Source organism: the organism of the source record quoted next, unplaced genomic scaffold (genome assembly GCF_019419815.1).
Source record: "Pyrus x bretschneideri cultivar Hongxiangsu unplaced genomic scaffold, Pyrus_bretschneideri_v1 Contig1, whole genome shotgun sequence".
Taxonomy (NCBI): Eukaryota; Viridiplantae; Streptophyta; class Magnoliopsida; order Rosales; family Rosaceae; genus Pyrus; species Pyrus x bretschneideri.
The window spans coordinates 3,433,484-3,449,575 of record NW_025999390.1 but is presented as its reverse complement, the minus strand read 5'-3'; the positions used below and the strand labels follow the sequence as shown (position 1 = coordinate 3,449,575).

The 16,092-nt window shown below is 33.3% G+C and overlaps 1 protein-coding gene and 1 long non-coding RNA gene across 3 annotated transcripts; both read right to left on the bottom strand.

Moving 5' to 3' along the window:
- Positions 1-651: 651 nt before the first annotated feature.
- Positions 652-1,418, bottom strand: LOC125475218. The gene is made up of 2 exons (XR_007256639.1): positions 1,282-1,418; positions 652-1,164 (listed from the first exon to the last, which is right to left on the bottom strand). It is a non-coding gene; the product is annotated as an uncharacterized LOC125475218 (long non-coding RNA).
- Positions 1,419-1,487: 69 nt separating this feature from the next.
- LOC103951938 (serine/threonine protein phosphatase 2A 55 kDa regulatory subunit B beta isoform) lies at positions 1,488-6,607 on the bottom strand. Of its 2 annotated transcripts, none has more exons than XM_009363437.3 (14): positions 6,180-6,607; positions 5,285-5,388; positions 5,054-5,152; positions 4,823-4,942; positions 4,302-4,493; positions 4,058-4,149; positions 3,580-3,698; positions 3,133-3,256; positions 2,850-2,973; positions 2,449-2,517; positions 2,249-2,340; positions 2,068-2,145; positions 1,861-1,928; positions 1,488-1,630 (listed from the first exon to the last, which is right to left on the bottom strand). In XM_009363437.3, exons 1-14 carry the CDS (start codon positions 6,298-6,300, stop codon positions 1,494-1,496), a joined length of 1,539 nt encoding a protein of 512 aa, XP_009361712.1. In that variant the 5' UTR covers positions 6,301-6,607; the 3' UTR covers positions 1,488-1,493. The 2 variants fall into 2 exon arrangements, with proteins under 2 accessions (XP_009361712.1, XP_009361718.1); XM_009363443.3 differs by having other exon boundaries at positions 4,305-4,493.
- Between the last annotated feature and the right edge of the window lie 9,485 nt (positions 6,608-16,092).

The window sequence follows — 16,092 nt, the reverse complement described above, 5'->3', positions numbered from 1 at the left end:
CCTAATCCCGGTTTGCTTTCTGAATTTTCAATTTGGTTATGAGTCATTTTCAATTCATCGCTAGTGTCAATTCCAAAAATTATTCCGTCAGATTGAGAGTTGCTTTCATCAGTTCAATTGAAGGAGAAAAAAAAAACAAACAAACAAATGTAATAAATTTGATGGTTGATGGCAAATTGCACATATTCAAAGGAGCTTGAAAACACAATTAAAAGTCGCTGGGGAAAATTAAAAGAAGATGCTAATTTCTAAATTGAGGGGGCATTGCTAATTTGCCTAGTTTTAATGTTAAGTTAGTCAAATAATAGTAACTAGTTAACCATACATGAAACCGACTGACCTAGATATTGTTCCAATTGTATTATTACACTCAATGAGTTGGTGCACAGAATTATGTTCCCGACACGCTGAAAACATTTCTCCACACCTAACGTCTATCCCATAATAAGAGCTTCATCTGTACGATGTGGGAGAAACACTTCCAAGCATCGTTGCACAAAACAAATCTCTCAAATAATATAAAAGATCGTGCTACTCACATCATGCTGCAAATGTGACACTTGTTTCACAGAAGAAAGGCCCGAGCCAAATCCAAGGAATTTAATTTACCATGGTAAACCTAAAAAAGGGAACGAACTCACCGCGGTCAAATATAAACAAAGTGAAAATTTTACCATATACAGTTATACTTAATAAAATAGTGGTTTAAGAACAAGGTAAAAGTTTGTTACAGTTCCTAGCCCCCAAGGGCAACACTAATGTCAGCACAAACTAAACAAAAGAGGCACCTAATTCAACAAAAGTAGTCCATATGCTTCGATATCACGCCGACCCCCGAATAATATAGAGATGATCAGTTTACCTACACCAAAAACATTTACCTAAACAATAAACACCCAAAAACCAGACGAATTAAGACCGAGGAATTAAGTCTAACATGGAGTCTTCACTGTCCAAAGGAACCAATACTTGCTAAGGAAAGAAAATCAGCAGACTCTGAAAGAGGGGGAAAGAATGGTTAGAGTAAAAACAGTGATAAAATTTCACAAACCCTTTTAACTTTAGTTCAAATAATACAAGGTTGAAGGCCCCGGTATCAATCAGCGCTGATGGCACCATTACAGCTTCTCCCCGCTTCAGGATCTAGGACCCAATTGGTTTCTACTGTGGCAGCAAAGCAGATATTGACCAGGTAATCTTTAGGTAGGGGGATCAGCTAATATCACATCTCTTCAACTAACAAGACACTATGAGGACAACAGCATTCTCCTTTCGAGTTACCTTAAACAGCAAGGTTTCGCCCGTATGGGTGGGGTAGATACTACTTTCTTCTTGCAAATGTTGACATCAGCCAAAATGCTTCCTGATTTTGCAGTTAGGTAGGGTGCAGCTTAACATCACTAGCTGGAGAACAAGGCAAGGCAAGGCAGCCTTTTGTCAATAGAAATAGGAAAAGCTTTGCCTGCCAAGACATACAACTTTCCATACTATTTTTATGCATAGTACATGTAAAGGCTGTTTGAAGCAGCACAGGCGATTGAATTCTCAGAAGGGTGCCATGCAAGATGTAGCAACTTTGTTGTGAAATCAAAAGAATTTCCGTTTGCGTCAGCTCCAGAGTTATCCGCACCTTTTATATTCCAATGGAAGAAAATATGTACAGACACTGGTTAGCAGATAGACTACCATCAAGTACCATACCTAATCGATTCAAATCTGAATTTTATTCTCTTTTACAAAAAAAGTTTCAGTTCATTCGAGACTCCGAATGGAAATCAATTATGTTAAATTTTACCAAGACCACTCAATTTTCAGAAAATGGACTATGTATACAAAATTCATATGCAAGCAAGAACATACCTCGCCTGAGAACACGAGGAAGACTGCCCAAAGATCTAGAAGGCCTTGCTGGCATTTGAACTTGTCTCCTGGAAGTTCATGAGAAAAATAATAAGCACATTTGACCAAGAGAACAAAAAAACCAAAAAAGAGTTTTTCTTGGACTAAATGATACCATTCCCTAAAAAGAGCATGCCTAAGAAGCATTATATAGAATTTGAAAAATACCTCATGGGGTTTTTGCTGGCCTCCAATGTTGTTGCTTCTGTGCTCCCTTCAGAACAACCAAACACCCGAAACAGATTGCTGGAATCACAGAAATGTGTTTCTTCATATGTTGAGCCCCACACAACTTAGGTCACGGTGCAAGTATAAAAGCAACAAAGGATGTTTATGGTCTACAGCTAACCTGTAAGAACCTGTTGCCACTCGGTGTCCATCTCCACTTAGACAGCACTCAAACTTATCGAAGATGGAATCATTTTCGTATAAATCACAAAGCTGACAAAGATAAAGAACTAAATAAGTTGCATTGTACGGTATTACTTAAATAGTATTGTCTTCTTTTAAGATTATATGCGAAACAAACTTTTTGAAGGAATACATCACCTTTGGTCTTAGATATTCATGAACCTGGAAAGTTGCAACTGGGCCAGAATCCATGTTGATGTCCCATAACTGAGAAAACCGGGAAAAAAAGGTGAGAACAGAATTTGTAATGGACAGGGTTAAGAATCCGAAAAATCTTAAGACAAGAAGTAGCCGCAATCCACAAACTCACCACAAGAACAAATTGAATATCATGATATAAAGTATTCACTCTAAACATCACAGTAACAACAATAGCATATTTTAGCAATCCAGTGTCAAGAAACAGAGAGAGAGAGAGAGAGAGAGAGAGAAGGTTTTTAAGCATTTGTTACTGCAACTCTGTTAGTAGGTCTATGACACGAAGTTTCAAAATATTGAAAGTATGAACCATCTTTTTATAAGAGTCTGAATATGTGAACCTTAAGAGACATGTAATCCCGACTGAGTATATGTCTTCCATTCTTAGCAAACTTAATATCTGAAATCGATGCTATTATTTCAGTGAAAAAAGATCTTGAACCGGGTGCTTCTTGTTCTTCAAACCTGCACCATTATAACTCATAATTAGGATTCAAGGGAAACCAAGAAATTAAAGAGGGCTAAAAGTGTCAAAGGATTTTTCATACATTTATTTTATTACAATACTACATCATCTTTGGTGAGTGCAAGAATGGAAGGGAGGAAGAATGAAAGACAACTCACAATTTGCTATGAGTGTCACATAAAGCTGACTGCCGCAGATCGATAAGACGAATTGAGCCTTTGGAGCTACTGTACGCCAACATGTTACAATGAGTAGGGTGAAATTCTGCGCATGTTATCACCTCTGCACATAAATTTCAAGTATGTAAAGATAAATAATTACACATGTGGAGCTGTTTGACCAACAAAGCATATAAATAAGGCATAATTCAAGTTTACTACATGGCCAGAACATTTCAGCCATATAGAAACAGATGAAATCTATGACAGACGTGATAGCATGCCACTCAATGAAACGTTCACCAGGATATGACTGAATGGCAGACCAGGAGCCTTGTAACAAGCCTAGATACTTGGGTCAAGGTTATATCTACTGCTATTTCTCTTCAAATGACAGTCAAAAGTTAGAAAAGTAAGAAATTGTCATCATAGTGTTGTGGGTTTTACCAGTTAGATCCTCCATGTTTGCAGGCTTCACGTCAACAATATTAAAACTTTGATTGCTAATCTCTAGGTTCCAAAGATTAATTCGCAGGTCATCAGCTGATATAAAAGTTTCACCATCGCTGCAAAACCAAAAGATAGTTACATTAGTGACCAGACGATGGAGACCATGGTAGATAATATCCATGCAACAATACCAAAGTATATATTACATAATACATAAAAGTAAGATTCGACATTGAAAATAAATCTGACAAATATTGTTCCAGTGTCAACGTTTACAACAGAAACTGTTTTTTTTTCTTTTGGGGGTTGGGGAAGTCCAGCAACTAAAATTTGCTCCTCCATGATCACGTAATCAAATAATAAAAATGTAAGTTCAAATAGGAGCACAAGCATCAAGGCAAACAATGAATATACACAACATGATTTAAAAATTGATGAAAAGGTGAAGGCGTATTCCATTGAATAAAAGATGTACCTGTTATTTGAAATCGAATTAATATGATAGTCATGGGCATGGGTATACACTCTTCGACATCTAGCCACAAGGCTCGTCTCTTGACTGGTCACCTGGATGCCACAAAAGTTCAAGTGTTAGAGCTAAATAATAGAATGTCATTCACCAAGAAAGTTAACCATAATTGACTCTGGAAAATTTTCTAAATACCATAACAGCAAAACCATATGCTATTAGAAAATAAACAAATCGAATTGTGTACAACTACCACTGGCAAGTGCAGAGATGGAAATGAAGTGTCATTGCTTGGAGAACTGATTGGGCTCTCTTTACATGCTCCATTTGCAAGATACGGTTTTGAGCTTGCTGACATAGAACTAGCAACTGATCCATTTTCCATAGATTTAGAAGCATCCACATTCATCTCACATACTTTCTTTACCTTCTTCTCTTGGACCTGCTCAGCATTAGGACAGGATTAGAATGTTTCCTTCCATACGAAAAAAAAAATTTAAATAATTACATCTTAAGTCGTTGTACCACCTATTGGAAGCCATAATAAGTCATGCACTACACTCTGCATGTGCGTATGTGTGTGTTCATCCCAAGAATGAGGTATAAAATGAAATGGCTGGAGTAATCGCCATCTTTGTTCTGAACAATATATAAATGGAAAACGTAACGCAACTAATGTTGCTTAAAAATTACTCTGGCCGATGTGATATCGAGAGAAATCATCTTCCATATAATCTAACCACATACGAGTTCAAAAAAGGTTGGTGCTACCTTCCAGTATTTGATGGTTTTGTCATTAGTGGAGAGAAGAAACAGTGCACCATTAGCTGTTTGACACCATCTGATCTTGTTGATTTTTTCCTCAATTTCCAAACTCTTAAGATAATCAAACTGAGTTTTGAAAAAAGAAGAAAGTGCAAGTTAGTGAAATCCAGATTCTGGCAAAGAGGAAATCTTTATAAGCCTATCTACAGTCCTAGTTGAGCACAAAGAAAGCCATACCTCAGGTTCATGACTTTGAAATTCGGTTTTATAGCGGAACTCAGGATGCCTACTGATTGAATAATCCATCCTCTCCAGATCTCTCCGATGTCCACCATGCTACAAATTTAAGTTTATACAATAAAAGTAGAAATAAATCACACCAGTGTAACAAAATACAACAACAGAATAAGGATAAAGATAATGCACTCCCACCCCCAACCCCCTCATGATAAAAATGTATTAACTTACATCCTTTATATCCGTTCTTTCAAACAATACCACCCGGCCTCCACGATCTCCAGTCGCAAGGTGGTCCCCAGTTCTATCGAATTCAATAGCCGATATTATATCAACTGCAAAACATTAGCATGTACACAAGCTAAGTAGTTGTGTATGTTGGTGCACCAAAGCACACTACTCAACACCTTCAAACACCCACTAAGTATCGTTTTCAAAGCTTCAAAAGCAGGCATTCAAGTGAGTCCATTGATTGAAAGTGATACGATTTCCAGTTCACTTATTTCTCAAATCCAAGTCCTTAAAGTTTAAAACATATCTCCCTACATGCCTCCATCGAAACAATATGTTCGAAAATGAATCCCTATACTAATCAACTAAATGTAGTGATTTAAAAATTAAACGAAGATTAAAAACAATTAGACAGCCTCCAAATGTATAGCTTCATCAATTAATAGCCACAAACCATTAGCCAATAATGTAAGGTTCATTTGGAAGTGCTTTTAAAATGACTGAATGCGTTTTAGAGAAAATGTTTTTGTGTTTCAAAAGCACTTGAAGTGCTTCATGCAAGAAGCAACAGTTATGTGATTTCCAAGATTCACTTGTATTTTTATTAAGCATTGGTTTCAAAAACATTTTCAACGAAAACACTTTTAATAATTTAAAATGCACTTCTAAACTATACAGCTCAAGTGCTTGGGTCATCAAAAAACCAAACTTTTTCGATTAAATTTCATTGGCGTCTTATGATTCTCATCATTCAATACACAATTTCTGCAACTAATCGTCCGATAAATTTATTTAAGATTAAATTAATTAGAATTAAATGTAATGAGAGAAACGAAAGCAATAGTGAATCCCCGACAATACGAAACGAAAATTAGAGGAAGAGTATTACTATTACCTTCCTGAACTTCTTCGCCGGCTGTCCTTTCTCCGAAGACCTGCGAAAACTTCCACTCGAGCGGCGATACGGCCGCCCCTGACGTCGCCGGAGCCGCGAGGCCCTCTCCACCGCCGTTCATTTGTTTTATTCCAAAAAAAAATCGACAAGGAAATGAGCCGAGAAAAAGAGAAGAGAAATCAATGCAGAGTAAATCGATCTGAGAAAATCGGATTTGCGTGAATCTCAGGGATTCGGAGCAATCTACATCGGAAAATCAATGCAGTCTCTTCCTTCTTCTTCGTCCATTCCAAGCCTTACGCGTACGGTCCTCACAGCGACGGAATTTCCACTCTCTCTGATTCTTTCTCTCTGATCTCTCTTTTTTTTTTTTTTTTTTTTTTTTTGTGCTGAAAATAGAGGGGAGGAAAATGACGCAGCAGGACGTAGCTTTTTAGATGATTTGTCGTGGATGTCTAAATAATTCAGACTCCCCACATTATTGATGTTTTTTTTCTTTAAAAAAATCTAATGAAATATTTCTGGTACTGTTTACTTTTAACGTTAAGGATATTTTTACTCACTCTAATACAATTCATTTACATCTTTATTTTGTCAATTTCTTTAAAAACTAAAGTTTTTGAGAACTTTTCATTAGTTTTCCTTCTTTTTTAGGTTACGGTTTAAGTTGCTCTAAATTACAGTAAATGATATAATTTATTGTCCTAGATTATTATGACAAAAAATGTTTACGTTCATACATTTTATTGTAGAAATTTTATAATTGAAATGGTGTAAATTTCTTTGTCAACGTTTAAAAATCATATTTGTTTTAATTAATTAAATTCACAATCATTTAGTTTTTAATAATTGTTTCGTCACGCATATATTTAAACAAATTGACAATTCAGTGTCAGAATGTTAGTTATTACCAACGTAATTTTACACACAATTAAGTTATCGTCAATTTAATTGTTTTTTTTATTTTATAGGGATAATATTTATATGATTATTGAGAATATAAACAATTTTGATGATATAAAATATATCAAACAGAATCGAATTGACAATTAGATGCGTCACCAGAGTAAAAAAAAAATTTATTGTGACGAAAATACGATTCGATACATCAAATATCATAATATTATTAATTGAAATTTTTTTATTCAAATTTCCAACTATTGTATCATGGCCATTGTCGTACCAAAAAAAACTCCCAACCGAGTAAACCCAAGTATTTTCATTATTTATTTCATCTCTTCATCTTTTTGTGTTTATGTTTTTTGAGGAATATTTGGTTGTAAAATTTGGAACTTTATTAAAGCAATAATAATGAAATAAAAGTGGTAAGTGATATATTTAGATGTGATAACTATTGAAAGGGACAGGAATAATATTATATCCTTTTATATAATTTTTTTTTGTCTAATCTCTCAACTTTATGGATATGGTCGTGTGAAATCGGCGTAGCATACAATGTAGCTGTTTTTCTTTGATCCAACGTTGTTTGTTGGTTTGTAGCCAAAAACAAAAAAAAAGGTAAAATCAACGGTGGATGTTTTATCATTAGAGAAATGTTGAGAGGGCTTTTTTTAAGATAGAACTATTCATAAATTTTTTGTCACTTTACAATTTAATGTTAATTTTGATGTTAATATTATAAAAAAGTGTGTCAAAAACTTGAGGCGGCGGATAATACATGGAGAGACTCACTTGAAAGAGCCCATTTAGCATTTCTTATCGTTGTGAGCAAAATACTGGAATATATTTTGCTTTTGCTTTCTTGTAATCAAAATTTAATCAAATCGAATAGTTTTGAAAGAATCAGTCTTTATCCATTCATGATTGATGTGTGTATTTGCAAACAAAAAAGTTGATGGATGTTTTTTTGTATTCTAATGGAAAATATGTTACCGTAATTTTTTGATTCGCTCTTAAATTTAATCTAAATTTCATATATGACATATAAAAATGTCGTGTATTTTTCGAATTTGGATGGGTTATTTGATCAATCCTAACCAAATTCATTGATTAATTGTACTTAACAATTTAACCAAAAGTTAATCATTGTATTATTCTTTTTGTTGAAGTTAAGGTTTGAATTAAGATTCGACCTATCCCTAATCTCACATCACTTGTGTTAAGTAACGTTCATGATGAGACTCACAACACGTAATCTCACATCACTTGCAATTAGAAATTGAACCATTCAGTATCGCTCGCAGCTTAATTCGGTCAATGTCAAGATATATTTAAAATCGTATAAATTTTTTCTTATAAATTATTTTTCACGAATTGAACAATTGAGATTTAATTTTCAACGTTTACTTTTTTATTTTAATGCGGAACTCTCAATTTTTGTTTTCTATTTTTAATTTGAGGAAATGAGTCGGCACTTTAAAATTGATATTTAACCACCCAATCGAATCTTTGAAGCAAAGCTTTTGACCCATTTAATATGAGCCTGGCCCACAGGATTTTGGGTTGGGCCTGTTTCAACCATATCTACTGACAAAAATACACGTCAAATCTGATTAGAGGTCGTCTTTATGATCGACAGAAGCCATCGGGCTTTTCAGTGGGGTCATAATTAATTCTTATGCCCTGCACCACAAGCAATGCTCATGCAAACTTTTGTTAGTGATTTAGGCTTAGCAACAAGAGGAAAAGCAAAAGTAAATAATTTGCCTTGGAGTGAATTCTGTATAGTTTTTGAATTCCGATGATACTTTGGTACTCATTAGTGAGTATAATTTTGTTGAATGATATATTAAAACTATTATTTTGACAAATAATTGGCATGATATTTAAAATTTTTGAATTTTAAAAATACAAACACGTGACATTTTTTAATTGGGCCGATTCATGGATAAGTACTCTACTCTGATATGGTTTAATAAAAAAAACGTGACGTGTTCTTTGTTTTCTACAGTCCAATAAACATTAATAATATATCTATTATTTTTAAAAATTATAAAATACGTGTTAAAATATTATTGGACAAAATTAAAAAATTATTATCTTATTTATAATTCTACTATCGTCGTTGCGTTGACAAATATGACGACCGACGCATGCCAAAGGTGCAAGTTAAACTGATCGACAATCTAACGTGCAGTTCGTTGAAAATAAAGTGTCCTTGTTTCTTTTGGATAAGCTGATCGACAAATATAACATACTATTATTATAAATAAAATAAGGTATCCTACCAAAATATAAGTTTATTGGCAAACGATACGATGATATACTGTGCTAAATGTTTGTGCTTAACAAGCCTAACATTTGACCCAAAAGAAAAAAACCACCAACAGATTGCCCTTTCGCCCTGGCAGCATCGACGGTAGCGATCATCTTCTCTAGGAATTTTATGCTTGTTCTGGTGCTCCCCATTACAGAGGAGAAGATAAAAGTTGATTTTCTTTTATTACTATCAAGACTTAAGATGAATACTAAAATCAGTTGTTTAGGAGTGCGACATTAATAAAATAAAAGAAACCAAACCAAACAAAACCAAATCCAAAAGAAAATCGAACTTAATTGAATCGAAAGTAGTTTAGCTTTAATTTTGGCAAAAAATCAAACCGAATGAAACGGAAACCACCCCCATCCACAAGTCAAACTATAACAAAGTTTGAATTTCAAAAAGTAAAATTGTGACTTTTGAGTTAAATGAGATAAAGTGGGATCAAAATCAAGTTCCATAAACCGTAGCTAAAAAACAGCCTAAAATTTATACAAAGACATATGTCTATAGAATTGTGTCAATATTAGTTGCACATGGCATGGACGAATTCTGCTATGTCAAAGTAATAAACAGCACAGTGCTATGCTAACACATTCATGCACTACCGGCGCTAGCATGCAGTTTTCCTTTTTTTTTTAATGGAAAAATAATTTCATTCAAAGAGAAAAACCACAAATTCAACCGCTACCAGTACAATCGAAGAGAAAAGCATTTCTAGTAGGTAAAGTCCTATCCCAAATAAAAGTATCATGAATAGAGTGCCCTACTCTAGTAATGGCATCAGCATGAAAATTCGCCTCCCGAAAGACATGAGCCCAAGATATAGAAGAAAATGATCGTGCAAGCAATCTGATGTCCTCGATAATAGTCTTCAATCGCCGAGACGTTCTGCACTTGTTTAAAATAGAATTGATGACAAGCTTGGAATCACCTTCAACACATATATCCTTAAAACCTTTGACTTTTGCAAACTTCAACGCATCACGTAAGGCAAGAGCTTCAGCAACAGATATAGTATTATCTCCAAGATTGCGAGTCCCAACAACAATAGGAGGCCTATTATGATCTCTGATGACAAAACCTGCAGCTGCTTGAGATCCCACCACTAAACCGTCAAAATTAATTTTGAGCCATGGCGCACAAGGGCCTTTCCACTTAATAATCTAAGAACATCCATAAACAACATCGAAATTATGAATTGATCTTGAGCTTTTATTAGTGTTGTAGTACTCACTACCAACTGTAGTAGCCACCATTGGAACTCTAGCAGGGTGGACCTTACAATTACGAAAAATCAAATTGTTTTTATCATTCCATATTTGCCAACAAATAAGGAGAGCCTTACTAAGATCAGACAATTCCACCTCATCATTAGCATTCAATTCAGATAACCAATCAATTAAATCCAACCCGACACCAACAGGGTAAGGGCTAGAGAAAATTCGCTAAACTTCTTGAGCATAGATACATCTAACAAAAAGATGTTGCTGATCTTCTTCATCAGTATTACAAAAGGACAAACATGATTAGTATTAGGAAAGAACCTATTTAATCTCACTCGAGTTTAGAGTCTCCCACGAAAGAGAAGCCAACAAAACATTTTTATCTTATGAGGAATTAACAGTTTCCACATTTTATTCAACAAAACAGCTAAAGGGTGTACTGTTTGGTGCTCAACTTGCAACCAAATTGCAGACTTAACAGTGAATTCACCATTAGTAGATGGACCCCAAATAAACTCATCTTGCCTTTCATGCAAAGGAAGAGGAATACTACATATCTTTCTTACAATATCAAAGTCCAACATACTCATTAATAAGGTCTTGTTCCAACTGTAATTAGCAATAAAATCACAACCACCCATAGATTTAGGAGTACAAACATTCTTCCAGGCCACGGGGGCCATTTTAGTTTCATTACTCCAAAGAAAAGTTATACCCTCTTTGTCCAAAGTATAAGTTATTTTATTAGGGCATTTAAAACAAGTCATGACATGATTAGGTGTAATATCCCACATCGTCTAGGGGAGGCTTACAGGATTCACTCTCTTAGATGATGTGGGATGTTACATTAGGCATGCCAGATAATTGGATTTAATTAAAGTTAGTTTGCCAGCCCTAGAAAGGGTATTTGCCTTCCAACCTGGAAGTTTCTTTTTTTTATTTTGAGAATAAGCTCTTTAGAGTTGATAGGATCTTTCCAGAAAATTATATTATGAATTCCCAAGTACTTACCAATAGTTGTTTTATGCTGAATTTGCAATATGGTAATTATATCGTTTCTTAAACTACTAGTGGTATTATTAGAAAAATAGAGAGACGATTTGTTGAAATTAATCTTTTGGCCAGCGGCAGAATAAAACTTACTGAGGGTATTCATGATGCTCCTTGCTGCTTTACATGAGGCTTTACTAAAAATTAAACAATCATTTGCAAAAACAAGGTTAGAAATTCTGAACCCTAAAGGATAAGTAAGAATACCAACCTGATTTTTAGAATTACAAGCTAACAAATTTAGTTGTCTAATTAAAGGCTCCATGCATAAAATGAAGATGTAAGACCATATCCAATGGTTGGGCTAAAAGCCAAATTTTTTAGCCCAGAAAATTTAGCTTTTAGCCTAAAAACAGCTTTTCTGCTCTAACCGTTCTAGCCTAAATTTTAGCCTGAGATTATTAAAGAATAAACTTAGGCTATTTTTTTTTGTTGAATTAAATTAAAAAATTAAATAAATATGTAGACTATAGTAAATTAATTTTATGAACATTTTAATTTAAAAAAATTTAAATTGTGATAAATATTAGGTGGAGTCCACTTCGATTTCTGGGCTAAATTTTGGGGGAATTTGGCATTAGTTTAGCATTTAGCATTTAGCCCAAAATTTCCCCTTGGGTTGGAGTGGGTTTGGAGGGAAATTTTGAGGGATAATTTGACTTTTAGCCCACCATTGAAGTTGGTCTAAGAGGATAAAATATCGCCCTGCTTGATTCCTCGTGAAGGATAAAAATAACCCTTTGTTTCTCCATTAATCAAGACAGAGAATGAGGTTGAAGTGACACACTCCATGACCAGCTTAATCCAATTGTGGTGGAAACCAAAATTACTAAGCACCATTCGAATATAGTCCCGATGAAGCATATCGTAGGCTTTCTCAAGGTCCAACTTAATGGCCATGGAACCCAACCTGCCTTTTTTATTCTTAAATCCAGAAAAAATTTCGTGAGCAATAAGAATGTTGTCATGGATTGATTTTCCTGGGGCAAAAGCCCCTTGATTTTTAGATATAATCTGTGCAAGCAGAGATTTGAGCCTAGAAATGATAATTTTAGTTATAATTTTGTAAATAACATTGCATTAATCAGTTTAAGACTTGAGGAATTATCAAAGAAATCTGTAACCAATTAAATAACAGAATGCTTAACAGTGGACCAACAATGTTGGAAAAAAAGATAGCATGCAACCCCATCAGGTCCCAGGGCCTTTAAGCTTCCAATGCCGTTCACAGCCATCCAAACTTCATCTTCAGAGACTTCCTTCGGTAAATCGATATTTTGTGAATCAGTTATGCACGGATTGACAATGTCAATAAAGCTACTCACATCACTGGGATTGGGAGTATGGGAGCAGGAAAAACGCAGTTTAAAATCCTGGACAAAAATCGAAGGATAAAAATTATGGTAATTATATATGATTTCTCATCGATGGTTGGTGGGTTAATGTTGATGGGATATTGGAACTTATGGTGTACTTACATAGATCAGTTTTCTAATTTATAACCCTACAAGAGTGTATCATAAGTATTAATAATCCCAAATAAATTCCATTACCATGTTTGTTTAGGTAATTAATTAATTTTTAAGCAAATCAAGACAAACAGATTATGAAGTTGGTAAGTGTCATATAGACGGCCGATGAGGGTTTTATTGACGAGAGCGCATCTCATGTTGCCAATAAATACATTTTTAAAAATTTATTAAATAAGATCATGTGTCCAAACAGATCGTGACTTATCATGACAATTACCAAAAAAAGTTCTAATGACGCACAAATGCAAACAACTCGTATCTAAATGTAATTTGGCCTTGAATTTTTCAATTTTGCTAAATGACACAATAATCTACGTAAGTCATTTGTAGCTCAATTGGTTAATAATATTTATTTTTGTGCTTGGGGTTCCATGTTCGAATTATCCACTCTGTATCTTTTAAATTTTTTTATTTTAATAAACGATTAGTCTCACTATGAGCTAGCAATAATTATAGGACGGAAAAAAAAATTTAAATGACATATAAATTTTTTTTTTTTTGTCATATAAAATTAAATTTTAAGTGATTTGTTATATCAATTTTTTAAAATCATTTATTTGTCATCTCACCTAGCACCGTAAAGTTTCCATTCAAAATAAGAGCACATGACTTGGTTACAAGATTATTTTGGGGTTTGGGAAGTTTAAAAATCCAAAATAATGGTGAACACAAGTAATATGTAGTGCATGTGGTTTATTTTGGATGAAAAACATAACGAGGTTAATGTGAGATGACAAAGTAATGATTTTGAAAATTTGATATAAAAAGTTCATATAACAAATTAAAAAAGATGTATAAGTATATACGTCATTAAAAAAAAAAAATCTCTTATAAAAATTGTTTGTCAATAATTAACGGCAAATTTTCTCGAAAAAATTGTTACCTAGTTGTGTTTTGTCTGGCAATTTTCGTCGAAGAACCGTTATCCGGTGATCTTAGAAAAAAACGTTTTAGTAAAAGGACTGAAAATTGTGTGAAAATTAACTTTTGGATTGTTGTCTGGTGAATGCTAATGACAGATACCAATAACTTGATGAAAAATTAAACAATAAAAATAATTAATATATAATTGCATGTTTGCACTTATAAGTTATATCTAGCCACATGATGTCTCAACTGCTGAATCCTGTGGTCGTGATTACGATGGCCTACCATGCATTGCCAAAAAAACAATTAAAATAAATAAATAAAAGAGTAGCAAATCTTTCTATATATTTGGATGTGAACAATACAATCTATGTGTATATTCCAATTTTAGCAACATGCATAAGCGTTTAACTCGAACGGACCACAACTTGGTCCTACTATTTGTGTCCCACTTATTTAAGAGTATGAACATGAGAATTAAATAATACGATTTAATACATTAAATAATGATAAGTGATCAAGAATATTTACTCGTATGTTATTTTATTATAATGTGCAAATAAATAAGGACGTTGTGACTTCTCTTGTTGCATTTAACATATTAATAATAATAAAAATATGTGGATCAAACAATGCAACATGTAAACTAATATAGGAAAAAGTTATGGGTTAGATTTATTATGCTTGTTCATATATGTTCATTTTCATGAATGAAATACATCATATTTCAGTGGGTAATTGCAATTCTCAGTATAAGTCAAATTTTGCCTACTGTTATTCGCAATTGTACCAAGAGTTTGCAAAATGACTTTGAGGCCTCGTTTGATGTCTATGATAGACTTAGATAAGATAATTTAACAAATTCGATGCATGTCAAATGAAAACATAGGGTCTGTTTGGTACTCTACTTGAATCCAACTTTTTAAACACAAAAATAATTTTTAAGTTTTAAGTATTAAAAACTTGTTTGGTAGGATTATTTTAAAAAACTAAACTCAAAATTAACTAAAAAATATAGTTTATTTTCTAAAAACATAAAAAGTAAGTTTTTAAACATAAACTTACTCTTTTTTTTCTCCCTCCTCCCCTCTCACTCCAAATCTCTCTCTCTCCTTGTTTTTTTCTTTTTTTTTTTATTACCATTTTCATCTTTCATCCAATCCGCTCTCTTTTTATCTCGGTTATTTCTCTCACTTTCTTCCTCTTTCTTATTTCTCTTTCCTTCAATCATCTCTTATTCTCTTTCCTCCTCCCTTCTCTTTCTCTCTCTCATGCGACCCCCTCTTTTTTATATCTCTTTGTTTAGTTTAAGTCATAAGATTTAAAATTTTTAAATTACAAACCAATCAAATTTTTTGAATCTTAAAGAAAATTGATTTCAAAAAATGTTCTTAAGAAATGTTTTGAAAAATGATAAAAAATTTCAAATAAAATACCAAACAGACTCTAAATGTTCAGTGCCATTTTTTTTTCTGAATGAACTTAAAAGATGAATTAGCAATGCTTAAGAGAACTCTCTCCAAAATTAGGATTCTATATCAATATTTTATAATGTTAACACGAGAATTAACGTTAAACTATAACAAATCCCTAAACATAAATGATTTACCACTTAATATCTTCCCATGCTATTCATCATATCCACTTAACATTGCAATTAATAGGATTAATTACTTAGCGTAGTAATTAATCTTCCCAAAATCCACATATATTTTTGAAAATAATATCCTTGTTGTTTAAAAACGACACGTAAATAATAGCAAATGCTTGATATACGTGCCCACCAACTTCATGACTTATTTACAATTTAGCCCTTTGCTTCAATTTGCAATTAACAATTTTTACTAATTTTGTTTGAAAAAACAAAAAAACAACTCCAAATACGACTTAACAAAAAGAAAAACAACTTCAAATACATAACTAATTCACCACTAAAAAAAACCCAAATATAAATATAATCTGTTTTCAAACAAAAAAAACAAAATAAAAATCGTTAGGGTTTGGATCTTTTAAAGAAA